The sequence below is a fragment of the Acartia tonsa genome, chromosome 2 (assembly GCF_053477335.1).
Source record: "Acartia tonsa isolate MP-2025a chromosome 2, ASM5347733v1, whole genome shotgun sequence".
NCBI classification, from domain to species: domain Eukaryota; kingdom Metazoa; phylum Arthropoda; class Copepoda; order Calanoida; family Acartiidae; genus Acartia; species Acartia tonsa.
In genome coordinates this window covers 58742942-58761790 of record NC_137261.1, presented here as the reverse complement: position 1 = coordinate 58761790, position 18849 = coordinate 58742942, and the positions used below count along the sequence as shown (strand labels likewise).

Below are 18849 nucleotides of genomic sequence, written 5' to 3'. Positions count from 1 at the left end.
TAATTATATCATAAAAAAATAGTTAAAAATCAATATGAACATTTAGAATTTCTGGTAACGATTTTAGAGTACCTAAGTTTTCAAAAATTATCATGCAAAGTTTAAATTGTAGTTATGCCGATTCTATATTAATGTAAAGGTCTAATCATTACTGACGTATGGACTATTATTATAAAAAAGCTTTCTGGATTTGAACAGTTTGCATTATTGGAGAAACATATAGTTTAAAGTTAATAATGTGTACCTTATTGATTGATGTGCACATAGTTAAATTTTAGCTACATATATAATCGATATATTATTACTTGGATGTTGCACCACATTTTTATGTACTCTAACAAAGTGATACTCACAGCTGGCTAAAATAATAATAATCATCATCCAGCCCTTTTATACCTCGTACTGGACGACAATTTGTCTATATATCCACGTATTTTTTACCCATTGCAATATATATGTGTGCAACCTAAATTAAGGCTTTGGAAGATTAAATTTATTTCGCAAGATTTCCCTTATTAAAATAAATCAGTCAAAATGCCGTATGGTGTTAAAGCAAAGTCTTTCCACTTTAAGGATGCAAACGTCCGTCTGTATCTTTGTAATGGTTAGCTCTCAGATCGAAAATTTGGGTATGTTAGAACCATCCTACTGATTTCATCCTTGTTTATATGTGATTAGGGTATAATTAAATTAAATATCTACTGTTATAGACATATATTAATTCTAATTCTAATTTTTTTTTGTAATAAAATTCTGCTATACATATATATACATCTTGCTTATTTCCAAAACGTATACTGGATATTTGGCATTTGAAAAGAGCTATTTTTAATCTTTTAGCGGCCTAGCTGCCACTGAAAAGTAAACAGCAGCAATTATTTTAGCAATGAAATTAATTTTGGTTAAAGTGGCTGCGGCAGCTGACCAATATTAAAAAGGATATCATTAAAATTCCAGAGTTCCATATCAAAGAGAAATCATCATATTAAATTTCTTTAATTAATTATCAAGAGATAAGATGTTAGATAAAAATAAAAAAAAACTAGGTATATAAGGATACCATAATTGGACATTATTTAAACACTTATAAAAGTAACAGGATGTCTCTCTGCCTAATGTATGTAGTTTAAGATGGTGCTAACCGTTGGAACGATATGTTTCTCCTTTTTATAATTGTAGGGTCAACTTTCTTCTTATTCCTTCCTAGAGGCCTCTAGGGGCGTATCGGCGTATATAGATAAAATAATTTCACAAAAAAGACTGTTTCATTTAATGATATACATTGCAAATGATGACACACAAAATAAATACCCCTTCAGTAGATTAAAATTAGTGGTTGAAATGTTTGAACACTCAACCTTATAAAAAAAACAATCAAAATTCAGTCAAAGTCCCCAAGAGCCAACAAATAAGAAAACATTATTGTAAAACTTTGGGGACCATTGTCCCCTCTCTCTCTCTCTCTGATGATACCCAAATTCCTGTGTTTATTGGACTATGCTGTTTTTATTAGCTGTGACATCAAAATATTTTATCATAAATCTTCAAACTTGAGGGATCGGACAATGAACGATAAATTGGTGTAAATCCCCAATTATGACAAACATTGTTACATAAATTATTGGTGGAAAAGTTACGATACTGCTGTGCTAGTCTGTGATAGCAAATAAGAATTTAATAAAAGTTCACTAAGTTTTAAGTCATCGAATGATAGAATGGGTTTCATTACACTTGAAAACCAATCTGCCAACCTAAGAGCAAGTTGTAGGAATAAACAGTAAATAAATTTCACCCATTTTTATTTTTCAAATCTAATGTTACTCTTATATGACCAAAAAGTTATTTTTTTTTTATCAAAATATATCCAATTTTTACGGAGTTTAAATGGCTTCCTGTATCTAATCAAAGAACTCTAAAAAAATCACAATTAAAGTTGTTGGAAAAGTGACTAGCAAAGTTTTTTTTCTCTCGAAAAGATTGATTTTACAGTCAAAAGTCATAAATTGTTTTTGGGACCCACAGTTTTATACACATGTTCTCTCATTTGATGGCTTAAATATTGGAAGTCTTTGTCAAAATTATTTTAATCTATAGAAGTGGTCATTTTGTTTATCACAATTAGGGGTGTTCAATAAATTGTCATATACCTCAAAATCTCTTGGACTTTGACAAAGAACGTGCAATAAAAGGGTTGGTTGTCTGCTAAGCTGGGAAAATTAGTGCCTTAAAACAACTCTTGAGATTAACCACCTACAATTATATAGTTTATATTTAGCATCAAAAGAATGTATATATCTGTAAAAGAAACAATTTGTAATCCATAATAAACTTCAAAGCTAAATACTTTTGTGAGTTTTAAATGTAATACAATTATTTTAGATAAAACTTTTTTTTACAGTGTAAACTATTTTTGGTGACAGTAATAAAGTCAGGTTCTAAGATGAAATACTCAAAATATAATAACACCAATAAAATTAGGTAGTCTAGGCTTCAATTGTACTGTAATACTAATGTAAAAAGCTACTCTGTAAACGGCTATGAAGGGTTGGTCGTGATATGAATTGAAAAGTTTACAATATCATAACATCTCTAAGGAAAGGTTCATTTCAATACTAAATCTTAGGGCGGGGGGAGTGTTCCAAAAAACAACTAATTTTAAATTTTATTAAAGCTATTATTCCTAAATGCTATGTTAATAATATGTATTTAATAATATTATTTCAGGAGGAATGTGGGGGGGGGGGGGGGGGGGTGGTTGGCTCCTAAAAACTCCTACATCGAGATTGGGAGGGTGAGGTTCCAACCTTGGAATATGTATAACCAACTCTTTAATTACACAGCCTTTGTATGGGAGTTATATAAAGTGCCTGTTTTTATTCCTATTTTTGTATCACTTGAGGGAAGGGCGTTAGTCTCCTCTAAACTTCCAATTTTATTTTTCTTAAAGGCAAAATAATAATTTCTTTGTGATAATTTTAGAATGATTTAAAATTTTGTTAAGAAGCTTTACTGTTCAGGGGGACCATATCGGTACAATGGTTAGCGATCTTCAAACTACAGAGAGGCAACTAAACATCTTGTTAAGAGGATTACTAGCCTGACTTAGCAGCAGTAGAAACCGTTTTTGATATCTTCAGTTATGACGAAGTTCAAGTATAAAACACAAAATCTCCACCTTCAATAAGGAACGATTTTTTTACGGCATCGTCATCACGTTTTATTATATTAGGGGTGTTTTTTACAACTATCCACCCCGCTAGGTTAGGAACTAGTGCTCAACATTTATTCTAGTTTTATTATCAAAGCGTAGCTAATCTACAACTTGTTTTGCTGTACGTTGTCACAATATATTTTGCCGTAATTTTTATGACTAAAAATATAGTTTTATATTTAGAGGAACTTATGTTTTGATCATGGATTTAAAGCGATAAGACAATGGCCGACAAATTGATAACATCTTCAATGATGCTACTCAAATTACCCATCTGTATATTAAAAATAGTGGTTGAAACGTATGGACATTCAACTAAATGAACCAACTCATCAAAGTTGTTAAAATACTTTGGGGACTAGTGTGAACAATGTCCCTCCCTCACTTGTTTTACTGAGCTTGATCTTTAAATCGTTTTTATGCCGCGCTGAATCGGGGCGATTCAGAGGTGAACTGTAGGCGCGCTGGTGGTAAGCCACAGCGCACCTGATTTTTAAAAGATTTTCGGTGCGGTGTTGTTAAATCGCTTGCGCACTCACTAAAATATCGATCCGCGCCAGTACAACTTTATTACTTAAGCAGTAAGGTATTTTATATAAAATACCGTGTCAGTATAGTATTTTATATAAAACATTAATATATAATTTATTTTAAAAATAACTATAAAAATGTTTTCACGATAGTTTTGCAATAAAATATTAAAGAAATTAAAAAAAAATATTTATTTATTAAATAAATCACCCCGATTTAAACCGCCAATGCCACTCGGTGAGTGGCATTGGCGCGCCGGGCCCGCGCCACTGCCCGATTCAAATCACCCATGCAAATTCGATTTAAAGATTGATATTAATAATTTGATGGTGCGCCAAATGAATCGCCCCGGTTTAAATCACCTATAAACGATTTAAAGATCGAGCTCTGGTAAAAAAGTTTCAATCGAATAGACAAACAATCATTAACAAATATATTTAGAGTAACAATACCTTTAATATTTATTATTATTTAGAAGGAGGTTGACCAAATTTTTGGAATAAATCTATTCGAAATTTAAAAAAAAAATATTGTTATAGAAATACCTCGCATCCTAAAAGTCCCAGGAATCGATATTCATAAAATCGAGTAATATTGATAATTCTATAATATAAACACACTTTTAGAGGAATTTTATTACAATTTTTTAATGATTGGTGATTCATGTGACAATTATACAATCATATGAACATTAGAGTAAAATAATAGAGGAGGCATATGTAACTCTGTCTACAGGGCGGGGACCTAGTTCCGATTTGAAATTTGGGTCTTTGAAATCTGCTAATATCGTCGGAAACACAGGCGGGTTCTTACAAAAGAACAGAAAGCAATTTGCTAGCAGATGAAAAGGGTCTCTGACAAGTGGGCTAGGTAATTATACATCTAAACTTATACATTTATTATATGAACGACCCTATTGAATATTTAGAAAAATATATTAAAGTATCTCCTAAAGATATATTTTATCCTTGGTGATTATTATTTTTAATTACTTTTTGTTCTAGGCGTTTATGACTCATACAATACGTTTAAGATCATTTATAACATAAATTTTCGGGTTGTTTCCCTTAAAGTGAATAGTCGATCTAAGAAAACCCTTCTCCTTATTCTAAAATATATAGAATATAGATGCAGATAGTTTTTCGTTTGTTATTATATCTATGATACAAAGAAGTACGATGTCGGTCTGTCTGTCTGTCCGTCTGTCTGTCTGAAGCTTAAGATCTCGGTAATCATGGAACCAACTGGGCTCTACTCTTCAGGGAATATACCTACTGGTCCTGGGATGGTCGACAAACTCCCCCCCCCTCAAAAAAAAATATTTTTTTTCTTTTTAAATCTAAAAATTATAAATTAGGTTGATCACCTCTTGGGGTGAAGCCCCTAGAGGCTAGGGGCGAAGCCGCTAGAATTAAAAAAAGTGTCAAAAAAGTTTTTAAAATTTACATATTTTAATTGGACCTACTGATTCTTATAAAGTTGCTACGCTTTCTAAATCGTACCTCTTTTTTACAGGAATCCTCATACCAAGTTTGAAATGATAAGATTACTTTGATATTTAAATTATAGAGCTATCAGTTACTAACGTACGTATTATTACGAGCTTTGTTAAAAGCGAAGCTTTTCTATAATTAGGGTCGGTCCGTCCGTCCGTCCGTCCGTCCGTACGTCCGTCCGTCCGTACGTCCGTACGTCCGTCCGAGATAGATAGCTTTTATTCGTTAATTTTTAAAAGCGAAGCTTTTCTATAATTAGGGTCGGTCCGTCCGTCCGTCCGTCCGTCCGTCCGTCCGTCCGTACGTCCGTCCGAGATAGATAGCTTTTATTCGTTAATTTAGGCATGTTAGAATTGTCCTATCGATTTCAAACTTTGCATGATGATTCCTGTAGTAGTTGGGCACGATTTAGAAAGCGTAGCAACTCTATAATCATTACCAGAATGTCCGTACGTCCATTTTAAAAAACGTGATTTTCTACTTTATTAACAACAAATTTTCAAGTGTTCTAATTATCCGTTTGATCTGATTTTTGGTATATTGATTCCTGGGACAACAATTAACAATATTATAAGCGAAGCAACTCTATAATAAAGTCCAAAAATGTAAGTATGTCCATAAACATTATCCTGCTTCAAGCAGTTATTCAACAAATTTACTTACAATTTTGCTTCGACTCTAATACTTTTAAATTCTGATTATTCAGTTCAGATACCATACAAGTGTTAATGTCCGTTTGTCCTACCGTTTCAGTGCTTCGCTTTAATGGATGTTGTCATCCTTGTTTTTGTACAATTCTTCCCAACCCTAAAAACATAAATAATCTGAAAATATATTTTTGAAAGATAATAATTAAAAGATCATTACCAAGGAGTCAGAGTTGAAAATACAACATTGAATATATAATCGATATATTATTTCTTGGATGTTGCACCAGATTTTCATGTAGTCTGATAAAGTCATGCTTGCAGCTGGCTAAAATAACGATACTCTCATCCCCTACCCGTTAGTGCATGGACGAGCTGACCAAAAAATGATGTCCATATTAGCAAGCTAAATTGACGACAAATATTCCCCCTTTTAATATATCCACGAATATATTTACATCTGATCATAGGCTATTCAAGGTTCCAATTTTGAACACTACATATTTTGTACATAGAAATTGTTACAAATATTTTATTCATATATTCATCGCATTGTACGTAGACAGCTTTTCGCGGATGTTAAAATAAAGAAATATAAGATTATAACCAGTTTTGCTTGCCCCATTGCGACCTTTCAGTGTCGTTTAAAATTCAAACAAAAAATCTTTTGCAAAGGAGAACCAAATCGGTTCAGGGGTTCGCAAGATCCTTCGCAACTGACACACATCACTTTATCTTTATATAATGACGGCAAAAGTGGGTAAGTTCTTGAAATGTTTGCTTTTACCCTGTAAGTGTAGAACACTAAATTACATACATAAATGGGGCCTCTTGGGGCCTAACCACTCATATACAAGTTCAATCGTTGTCTATGGGTGTTGCTTTGTTAAACATTTAACATTTAATGTTTAACTCTTAATGAAAAATAACATGCATTTTATACATTTTTCAAATTATTCCTTTTAGGATTAAGGATATTTATTCTATATAAAATTATTAAATAAAATAAACATTTATCTGTCTTTGATTTATATTCAAACAGTTAAAGATTTAATAAAAACCCCAACAAGTTTGTAAGCCAGCAAATAGAAATTTTTTTAGAGAACATTTAATAGTTATTTCTCGCATCGTATTATAAACAGCGTTCCGCGGATATAGAATATACAATTATAAGATTAAAACTAGTTTTTTTTAGCCCCTAGATGCCGAAGGCACGGGCTAAAAAAACTAGTTTTAAGCTTATGATTGTACATTTTTATATTCGTAGAAAGCTAGATATAATACGATGCTAGACATAGTTTTTTCGTATGGATGAGAACCGGTTCCTATCCACCGGATTCGAATAAATACGAGAAATTATATTCCTCTTTTTATATATAATCTTCTTGAATTCCGACTTTTTGTGAGGCATAGCTTTTCTTTAATTTTAATCAATTTCTAACCTTACAATTTCCTTTGTCCGTCAGTCTATCAGTCATGGTACAACATATTAATATTAAATAATATAAAATTAGGTAAAAAAAGGTTTTGCGATTTTTTCTCAAAGAAATCTATTATTGAATTCAACAAATACTCTTTAAATCTCCTTGTCCGTATTTCTTTCCATTATTTTTGTGCTTTGTATCTTATGGATGTTGACATCCTTGTTTTGTGAGTGCATATCTCTTTCCCTTAATATTCTACATCATGACCTTGACCGACAAAAATCATTAAGATTTAAATGAAAGGTTTTAAAATTTACTCCCAAGAAAAAAAGAATGACAACATTTATAAAAACAAAGCTCTATAATAAGACGGAATAAGAAACAAAAATTGCCACTTGTAGATTGTCAGAACTTAATAAGTAGAATATCAATCTATAAATCTAAACAAAGTTGTAAATAAATCTGTTGTAAAATGCGTAAATACTGGACAATGCACAAAGGAATTGATTATAGAGATGTTTTGCTTAAAATAGTGTACCATGTTGTCCTAGGAATCATTCTTCATATAAATAAGATAAGTACATCATACAAATTGTGAACAAAAGTTCAAAACAGCATGAAGCATGTTTTAAATGGACGTACAGACTTTCTAGTGACAATTATAGAGTTGATACGCTCAAATTGGAATTATTATGCCAAGTTTGAAATTGAATGGACAATTCTAATATGATCAAATTAGATTAACGATAAAAAGGAGTACATCCCCACTGAGAATTAACAAATTACCCCTTTTGTAGATTAAAACTATTGGTTTGACACTACTAATTTAAAGCAAGCAATGGATGTTTTTTTTAAATACTCAAAGTCTTTAAGCCAATAAATAAGAGAAGTGTTTATAAAAATTTGGGTCCAAGAATGATTTACAGTCCAATGTTTCTAACCTCCCTGTGTATAAAAGTAGTTTGTATTAATTTCTTGTGCCTAAAATTACCCTGCTATTTTGTAAAATTACAAATGCGCACCATTAAAGTTTTTAGAGTTTGTATTGTTGATACATTGTTACATCTGGAAGGGCTTTTTACTAGTTATCTTTTTTCTTAATTTTTGGCTTAATAACTTTGGGGCCTTTTTTAATATTGATAGTTTGATTCATTAAGTTAAGTGACGAAACGTTTCAACCACTAATTAAAATCTCCAGAAGGGATAATTTTGTGCATCATCATTATGGATGTACATCATTGGGTTTCACTAGTTTCTTTGGATGATTCTCCAATTTTAACTCAAATTTTCCACCATCATAAAAATAAAAATATTAAAATTTTTTAAATATTTTTTTAGTTGAAGAAATATTTATCATATAGGTACATACAATTATATGGTTCATTTTGATGAAATAGGAAAATGCTCTGATTATTGGGAAGCCAACCTCATATGATATAATCCAAACTGTTTAGTAACCAAACCAGTTGTGTTCGATGCCCCTTATATTTAAGATCAATTATCCCAAACATCTATTGTTTCCCGCCCTAAATCCCAGTCTATTTAAATCCTTGATCCGCTCCTCAACCTTCATAAAATTTTCTCCTCTCATCAGTTAAAAAAACTACAGATAAGAACTCTTATATGTTAAATTACTTATTTTGGGTATAGTCCCTCTCATGGCAACGCCTCTTAATGGGCGTTTTGTCGTATTTTCGCAGTACCTTTTGATAGGTTATCTAAGGTTAGGTTAGGTTAAGTTGGGTTAGGTGATTGCCCAGCAGGGTTAGACAATTGGCCCCGCAGGATTAGAGCCCACCGCCGCAGAGGCTAGAAAAGCAACTGTGAAAATATTACAAAACGCCCCTTAAGAGGCGTTGCCACGAAAGGGACTATACCCCATGAATTTTTTATGTAGAGTGTATTTTTGTTACTTAGAACACATAAAACTTTTAGATTTAGTTGGGCTTTCAAACAATAACTTTAAAATAAGAGGGGAAGAGTCATTTTTTTTCCTTTTCTAAAACCCGTCGGGGGCGCTACATCTTCCGGGCAACCCAATATAACCCAACCAAACATCTTATGAATATTTTTGAGGGTTTAAGTGATGTAAAATTTAGAGTGAATACACCATATTACTAATCTGTTGAACCCTGAGAGAGAATGATAAATTCACTAAGTGAAAAAGTCTTTGATACTTCCCAGCTATTTATTGAAATATATTTCGGTGGACATTGCACCCTCATCAGTCTTGAGTTTAGTTGGATGTTAAAAGTAAAGAGAAGTCATTTACATAATTTCCGGAAAGTCAAAACTCAAAGTTTCACAAGTTTTAAATATTTTATTATAATTGGGTTAGTTACCATACAAAACTGCAATTTTTATATTGTTTTCTGTATCTACTTAATCTACTTTTTTAAATGATAAAAACGACCCAGATCGTTAGGAAAATCCACGTATTACATCTTTAAATTTCAACAAATTGTTCGAATTGCTGCTATTTTTAAAAATTGGTTGTATTGTAAAAAGATGATATTAAAATTAGATAGCCTGATATCTAGTTGCCGAATGTGTACGCAGTTTCCTGAGTGTTTCCTCATCCTAGCTCAATATTTACTACTAGCTAAAAATCTTCAAACTTCCCTCAAAAAATCTAAATTTGAATGTATAAACGATTTATACATTATAAATTTGAATTTTTCAAATTTTGATATTTTTTTTAAAGTTTGAAGCTTTTTTAGCTAGTAGTAAATATTGAGCTAGGATGGGGAAACACTCAGGAAACTGCGTACACATTCGGCAACTAGATATCAGGCTATCTAAAATTAGGCAGTCTAATTAATGCCTCATACATACACATTATCAGTTATGTGGTTAGATGTTGGATCAATATTTTGCTATTTATTGCAGAACATTCATATGTGAGTTTAAACAAAATTTAACATATTTTTTAGTGCAAAATTGCTTAAATACGATACTTCGCTTATAATATTGTACCTTATTGTCTTGGGAAACATTTTCTAAAATCAGATTAATAGGATTACTTTATCATAAGAAAATCTTTAAAAAAGTTTAAAACATTGGCATATTTTAAATGAGCATACGGACTTTCATGCAAAGTTTAAAAGAGAGAGGACACTTCTAGCATGTCTAAATTAACGAAAAGACCTACGGACAGGCTCTGATTATGGAAAATGAAATATTAATCCATCTAATTAAGAATATTAATAAATTTAAATACTTTAAAAGATTTATTCAATACAAAATATTGATTTATCATATGCAACTATTTAGATTCTTAGTGAAAATAGGTAATTATTCTTCCTAATTATAAATCTCAAGTGGCTTCATACCTAGCCTCTAAGGGCTTCGTCCAAGACGTCATAGAAAGGAACACAGTAATAGTGTCTGACTGATTATGACGTAACAAAAAAAATTAGCCAATGAGAGGCCACTATAAATGTTACCATTGGTCAATAACAGCCTCTCATTGGCTAATTTTTTTTTGTTACGTCATAATCAGTCAGACACTATTACTGTGTTCATAGAAAGTCCAACCCCACGTGTTTTCTGTGTGTTATAATCTTTTGGTGGGAGTTATGAGTATCTCACCCCTAAGAAAATAGCTGAAAACCATAGCAGGACTGGTAGCTAAGTTTCCTGAAGAGTAGAGCCCAATCAGTTCAGCAGTTACTAAGGGTAAAACTGTGGTCAATAAATCGAACTAAGTTTAAGTTAAAAAATTTTCAAAGCAAGTAATGCTAGGACTTGTTTATAAAACTGTGGGTACAATGAATTAATTACAGTCCAATGTCCTCTCCCTCCCAGTTTTCTATTTGGTGTAAAAGAAAGTAACTTTCATTTACACCAGACACTGCAGGGAGGAAGGGAGGGGACATTGGACAGAATATTTTACTGGTACCCAAAGTTTTTAAACATGCTTACATCACTCGTTGGTTCAAGAAAGTTGGATACGTTCAAAATATTCTTCAAACTATGAAAGTCCAAATTTTATTACTAATATTTATAATCTGCAGAAAGGAGTATTTTGGGTATCATCAAAGATTATTTACATAAATTTAAAGTCTATTATCTTATCCCTTAGGATCCCTGACACAAAGTGACAGCAAAATTTATTGTAGACAAAATTCAAAATATTAAAACATAATTAAAAGTAAAAATATTTAAACACATGGCTAATTAATGAAATTAGTAAGGGTGTGAGTGAAAAAGAAAATTTGAATCAAATGAAGTTCACGCTAAATGGGAACGATTATGTCCAAATATCTATGAACCGAAAAGGCTACTAGCTGCCAAACGATAAAACACTATGAGCTGCATGTAAATGCCATCAACTTATAGTATGATATACATAATTATGCTATTCATTAGATTTTTGTATTAATGATGCCTAGGATAATAAGGTACAACTATGCAAAGCAAGGCATCTCTATAATAAAACCCTCTATTTATGTAATCTTATTTTGTTTATTTTGTTTAGACTTACACATTTATTTTTCTGTTTATAAGGCTCTGACATTCTCAAAGAGTTTTGTGCCTTTTTTTCTACTTTCTGATTTTAGAGCTTTGCTTTTAAGGATGTTGTAATCCTTGTTAATTATTACATAAGATAAAAAAACATGTAATACTATAATAGATAGAAAGCCTTCTAGTGTCATGTAAATAAGAGCAAATCATTACAAAAACAAGAATATACCATTAATAAAACATCTCATTACAGTGAATCTCTTATAAGCAGCTATCAAGACTTAAGAATATGTGCAAAATTTAATGATGCTCCACTCTGAATGAACATTTTAATTAGCAGAGTACTTTAAAGTGCATGGTTTAAATTGACCTAAAAGAAAGTAGAGGCGTCACTTTCTCAATATTGAGCATTGCATACTCTAGTTTTAAGATGGTAGAAACAGCTTAATATTAGAAATGGGCTAACTACTTTTATATCAGACTGAAAATAGGTTAAATATATTAAAATAATTACATTGTTTAAGTAAAGTAATTAAAAATAGCTTTAGTTAGTTACAATTAAAGGGTTGAATAAAGGACAAAAAAAAGGTATAATAAAATTATGTATCATTGAATATATATATTTTGATGTAGTTATAGAGATACTTCTCTAAATGACACGTTGGCCGTTTTGCCCTAAGTTTTTGAAAGATATATTTCTCAAACTTGAAACACAACGAGTAATAAATGAGTAACAATTCTTATAATAAAGTAACAGGATATCTATGTATGTGTCTGTACTGTAAGATCTTGCTAACCGCTAAACTGATGTGGTTCTCTTTTACAATGTAGCTTCTCATAAGTCCTGGAAAAGTTTATAACTATTTTGGGGGAAGGTACTACACCACTACCCTCTAGGAAAAAATAACACCCTAGACAATTTATTTTTACTTTTTAATTTTAAAACGAAAATCGAAAAAAATGATTGTCGATTTCAACCCTTCCCCCTTATTCCCCTCTCAAGTGCCCCTAAAGGCCTCTAGAGGCGTATTTGCTATTGAGATATTTTGATGGACTTGCATATTCAAGGTCCGATTTTGTACATTACATAGTTATAAATATTCAGTACATATGAGTTTTAAAACAATATAACACCAAAAGCAATTCAACTTTCAGAAGCAGTATTTTAGTTGTTAGTTGCCCTTGCACTTTTTAAACCTGTATACATTTTCAGAATACTGGGTACCTGTCATCGTCATAAAGAGAATAAAAAGGAGAAACATAAAGATACCTTACTCCCATACCACTTTTATTGCACACAATTAAATGGTCACACATACCCAGGGAAGGAGGGGATATTGGGCTGTAAATTTCACTAGTTTTCAAAGTTTATGATCTTATTTGATGGCCCTAAAAAATAGGATACCATTAAGATAGCGGCAGATTTTAATGAAATTTTAGTTGGTCATGTATAGTTGTTAGAATAGCTTAAGTTTAAAATTTGAGGTCTCTAAGTAAAAAAATTGAGGTAAAAGGAGTTAATTAAAGATTTCTGGAGACCTGCAGGATCATACCTGGAACCGGAAATTGACTTGAACACATTTATGTAGTAATATAGGATATTTTAGTATTTTGGTAAGATGAAATGTTAAGTTTAAGTCATAAAAAAAATATTTTTGCTCTTTACCTGTATGATCCTGCCAGGTATCCTGGCATCCTGTGCCCACCAGGATGGAGATATTCAACTTTCAGTTATGTGTCGTACCCATTTTAAACAAGTCACTCAGTTATAGCTCTCTATCTTTCACACAAAGAAAATGAGATAGAAAATACTAAAAGGGGGGAGGGTCGCTCCCCCCCCCCCGACTATAAGGGTTAACAAACATTGTTAGTTGGGTTGTGTAATATCTTTTGATATGATTCCCGTCAATGTTGCTTAGAAACAAAGGAAGTTACAGCTTCTGAAATGTGCTTATTAGACTAGCTTTACACCCCCCCCCCCTTGACGCCCCTTGTGTAAAACCCTTATTATAAGTATTTTCACCATTATTTTAAAAGATATATGTATACTTATTGCTATTTAAATAAAATTTCATCAAAATTTTCAAATATACACTCTCTATGATTTTTTGTCATTTTTCGGGATTTCTGGAATACAGTGCAACACAATAAAAGGGTTAATTTGGTTTATCATCAATGGGGATGTATTTTAATTTATCAATAATTGTCTTTTCCCTGAAAGTCCATAAAAACGAAGCTCTAAAATCCGAAAGAAAAGAACAATAACTGTTGTACAGGATTTGATTATAAAGATGCCTCGCTTATAATATTATACCTTGTTGTCCCAGGAATCTTTAACACAAAAATCAGATGAATAGGTTAGTTATAGCATACAATAAAAAATAATTTTCGAAAGTTAAAAATTACCATGATTTTATGAACGTATGGAATTTCCGGTAACGTGTTGCTAAATTGTACCTAAGTGTTGTATGAATCGATAAGCAAAGTTTGAAATCGATATGACAATGTTAACGAAAATTTTACGGACAGACTGACCGACTCTAATCATATACAATTTCACTTAAAAAGTATACATCTACTCTGAAAATATATGCGCATGTACTTCATTTGTAGATAAAGTGAGAAATTTTACTAATTAATATTCAGGTCGCATAAGAATTTGTAATAGTACATTTGTGGTATCCGCCTAGGGTAAATGGCAGACACCAGAGTTCGAATAAAGACTACGGCAGTGTGAACAGACGTGGACACCTTACTATAGAGAAGCTACGCTTCTCTAGCATTCACTAGACAAGAATCAACATCTATTTCAGTTGTCACTTTATTGAAGGTGTAAAGGATACTAAAGCTATATACAACAAACAATAACTACATGGATAGGAATAAATGATCATAACATAAAAGCATTATAATACATATACAATAGTCAGTTTGGGCAATCATGATTCCCCATCCCTGGAAAGGGTGGGGGGGATTAAGAATACAGTTAACCATAATATAAATACATATGGATTAGGAATAAAGATGGTTAAAGATAAATCATACAGTAAAACATAGATAATTGCAATGGTTAGGTAGATGGCTATCCCTGTCTGGGGCAGGCAGGATAGCCCATGGAGCAGCACAATAGGTAGATAAGCATAGAGGGGTTGAGTGGTAGGTCTGGGTACTAAAGAGGGAAGGTTTGATGATTACTTGTGACAACAACAGTCTGTGTGGGGGCAGGTTTAGATCCTTTATCCTCAGGGTTGAGGTGGTGCTGATAACTTGGTGGTTGAAGGGGAAGGTTCCGGTGCTTAAGATGGGAGAGGGAAGGGTAACACCCCTCCCTCCATTTGCAGGACAACTGAGAGGTAAAATCAGTACCGTTATCTGACATCTTTCCAGGTGGCTTCATAATTGTAGAATAACAGGATTTAACTAGGTGCGTAGCATCACTATAATGTCTTGGTTTCTGCATGGTCCAGAGCTGCCGCATACCACAACTCTCCCCTCGGAAGGCTGGAGGGGTTACGGACACCGGTCCCCTGTGGTTGCGGCTGAGGTCCAGGCCAACCCGGTTGGGTTCAGCCGCTCCTCCCAGCACGTTGATCCTGGCCACCATGGTCCCAATCTGAGACACAGACTCCTGGGTAGCCGCGGCCCCAGCGGCGGCAGCTAGTTGGGGTGACGGCTGGGCATCTCCCTCCAGGTGGACCTGGGTGGCAGACGGGTTGCATGCAGGTTGTTGGGCGGCCTGGTGTTTCTTCGTGGCCCGGTCCCAACCGGTTCTACACTTGGCGGCTGTGTGGCCGTTGAAGCGGCAGCGCCCCTTCGTCCAGCTGGGTCCCATCAGGCCGGCTTCCCCAGGGTGTATCAACCTGCCAGGTCTCTCCTCCTCCAGTTGGGGCACCAGCTGACAAACAGGGTCTCCCCTACTAGGGGTCAGGCGGTGCTGGGCTGCTTGTGGTGGCTCCTGGGTTACATTCAGCCTCCTCCCCATACACACAGGTTCCTTCCATCCAACAGCGGCTCTCCTCCCCTGGGTGGCGAGGCCAGCCTCGGCCTTAGCTTCTGCAGGTGCTTCTCCACATGAGGGATCCTGCCTCTGGGTATGCCAGGTGGTTGGTAGCAAAGGCTGTTGATGGTGCCAGTTGGAAAGGGGGCTATGATCTCTGGGGGGTACCTGTGGCCAGTGTGTGGACAGGTACCCACAGGTGGACCAGCAAGGCCCAGAAGATGCCATACTGATGGTAGCCTGAACTGTATTCCGGACTGTCAGCAGACTGTTGGTAGCCACCTGAGTTGGGCCAGAGTTGCCAGCTAGTATTGCGTCCCTGCCAGGCTCCGTCAGCGGCTGGTGGGGAGCCCCTGCGGTGGTTCTGGTTTTGGCAAGGGGTGGCCTTCTTATTGACTTTCCTAGTTGGAGCTCTGCATCCTGGTGGGCCTCCATCTTCAGCAGCATGGGGGAACTCGGCTGGGACATGTGCAGTGGTTCAACAGCGTAGCGGCATCTGGTCTTGGAATGTGGGGGAACAGCCTCACTGCTGCTGGTCAACCCTGCTCTCTCCGTGCTGGGTAAAGTCTTCCACTGCAGCAGGTCACCAGTCCCCATCCTTAGGCCGGTCCCCAGTCGTTCCATGCCTGGGGGCTCCCAGGGAGGCTTGGGTGGCGGCTCCCCCACCCCCAGGTACGCGTCGGGCATCTGGGTGAAGAGCCTATTCCCCTGGGACAGCTCCCCATCCTCCAGATTGGTGAGGCCAGTGCCAGGGAGGACCTTTCCACCCCAGAAACAGGTGGTACTGGCCCTAGGGCTGGGCCCCGTTGAAATCTCAGTTCTGGTAGTAGTGTCCATCTTGGGGCTGGCCACTAAGTCTCTGAAGCTTGTCACCTTCTCATTAGGCTCAGTTGCATTGTTCAACACCCCCAGGAGGACACCTACAGGTTCAGCAACCCCCAGTCCAGTATTGCTATTTCTCGTACGTTGAGCACCAACTGAACAGGAGCTGTGCAGCGGACATTCAGTCACCCTTCCAGACACGGGCATCTCAGGGACCAGGGGTCTGTGACCTGGCATGTGTTTGATGTTCACTGTACTCGACACAGTAGGCCAAAGTAATAACAGTTTAGTATCTTGTAGATATAGGAGCAGAGTAGAGTAGCCGCACCGCAAGGAGGTTCGAGCCGGCTCACCCCTAGTATAAATACTATAGCTGTGTAATTAGGGTGGTAGTCCACGTAGCCGTAGGCTCGGTCCTCCTGGCTCAAGAGTTTCTGTGGCTGGCGCGCCCCCATGATAAGTAGTAGGGGGTTGGTCTGTTGGTGCCAGCGTCTTGTTTAACTGTTGAGCCTGAGTTGTTCTCCTTTCCAGTATAGCTCTTGATTTCTGTGGCAACCAGCGGATCTTAGCTTAAAGGTAACAGGGAATATGTTAGGTATCACAGATGTCTCTAGGAGCGTATCCGCTAGTGGATATATGGATAGGTAGGTTATCTATATATATACATGGCTACACGCCCATATATATATATATACGTGTATAGGAATATCCCCAGAGCTAGATAGCTTTTCCTCCTTGCTTCAAAAAAATCACGCTTCCTCTGTATATAGTTCACAACTATGAAGGTCGATGGTCCAGGTACACACCACCACTGCCCAGTGTGGGGCAGCAAGTCAGGCTATGTCCACAGGGTGGGCGTACTTTCGTTCAGTTATCATATCAGTTTCCAGTGTTGTTTGGTGAGGTTAGTATTCACTTACTTGTACCCATGATACAAAAAAACAACCTTATTTATCACTTGGGTATTTATATATACATATATTTGTTTCACTGACCATTCAGCTTTGAAGTAGGGTTGGCAGGCTAGGAAGATGTTGAGGGTCTGAGCGGGTTTAAGGAACTGGTTTAGTTTTCCTTATCACACTGTAGACAGGGAGGGAGGAGCTTGCAAGTTTTTCTCCTAAAAAAATATCTCTGATGTATGCTATAGAATGGCCCCTCTCCTGTGTGGGTGTGTGTGTGTGTGTGTGTGCGTGGAATCTCCTGTCCTTGTAACGCGCGTCCGCGCCGTCAAATCCGCGCACACGGGGAAAACGCGCTCTCACCCCTCAACTCGCTCTCTCATTGGTCCGCTTCGTCCGTTGGATTTATGATATTTTCCGCACTCTGTTGCGCTATCCGTGAATGGCGCTCTGTGTGTCCGATCGCTAGCCCCACACTACAGACGGACTTAGTCTAGTGTGGGTAGGAAGGGGGAAGCGCGTGAGGGGACGGGGGTAACTCCGTCCGTTCCCCCTGTGAGGGAGGGGGGTAACTGTGTGCTGGTGTAATAGGGCCTTTTCTTCTTAATCCTAGGTTTATCTATTATATCACCCTGATTGTATTTGCCTTCAATGGAGAGGGGCCCCTCCCCTTCCCTTGGAATAAGGGGTGTATTGTTGTTGTTGTGCTGTGGGCTTGAGATTGTTTTGATTGTATATCAGGGTCTTTATTATGTTACATCTAGCTTCTATTTCTGTCCTTATCACAATTGCATAACAGATTTGTTTACCAACTCTGTTCTATTTTTAGCTGTTATCACAATACACAATAATCCAAGCCTGTTCTATTCTTAGATTTATCACAACACAACAATTTGTTTGCCAAGCTTTGCTCATAAATCTATTGTTTGGCCATCACACTAGGGTGGTAATCCCTGAAATGTGATATAATATCTGTTTTCTAGATGGGTGGCTGCGTTGTAGCCTCTCAGGATACTCGGAGTTGACGTAGTTTTTCTCTGTTCTGGTGCACTACACTCGTATGTTAGCTCGCAGCTTGCAGCTATGTGGCATGTTTCAGCCTATCGGCGGCAGGGAATGTCCCGTCCTGCTAGCGCCGCTTGCAGCTATGTGGCGTGTTTCAGCCTATCGGCGGCAGGGAATGTCCCGTCCTGCTAGCGCCGCTTATCCAAATCCAGCTGATGGCGGCAGGGAATGTCCCGTCCTGCTAGCGCCACTGGTTCGGATCCTGCTATCTCTTGCAGTAAAATTGGCCTATTTTCAGCCGTTTACACTTATTTGGCTTGTTTCAGCCGGTCCGCAGGCCTGTTTCA

At 36.1% G+C, this 18849-nt stretch overlaps 1 protein-coding gene across 1 annotated transcript; it reads right to left on the bottom strand.

Annotated features, from left to right (window-relative positions):
* Positions 1–2242: 2242 nt before the first annotated feature.
* Positions 2243–18449, bottom strand: LOC145312634 (uncharacterized). The gene is made up of 3 exons (XM_080151895.1): positions 17591–18449; positions 15257–17552; positions 2243–2250 (listed from the first exon to the last, which is right to left on the bottom strand). Exons 2-3 carry the CDS (start codon positions 16830–16832, stop codon positions 2243–2245), a joined length of 1584 nt encoding a protein of 527 aa, XP_080008021.1. The 5' UTR covers positions 16833–17552; positions 17591–18449.
* Positions 18450–18849: the final 400 nt, after the last annotated feature.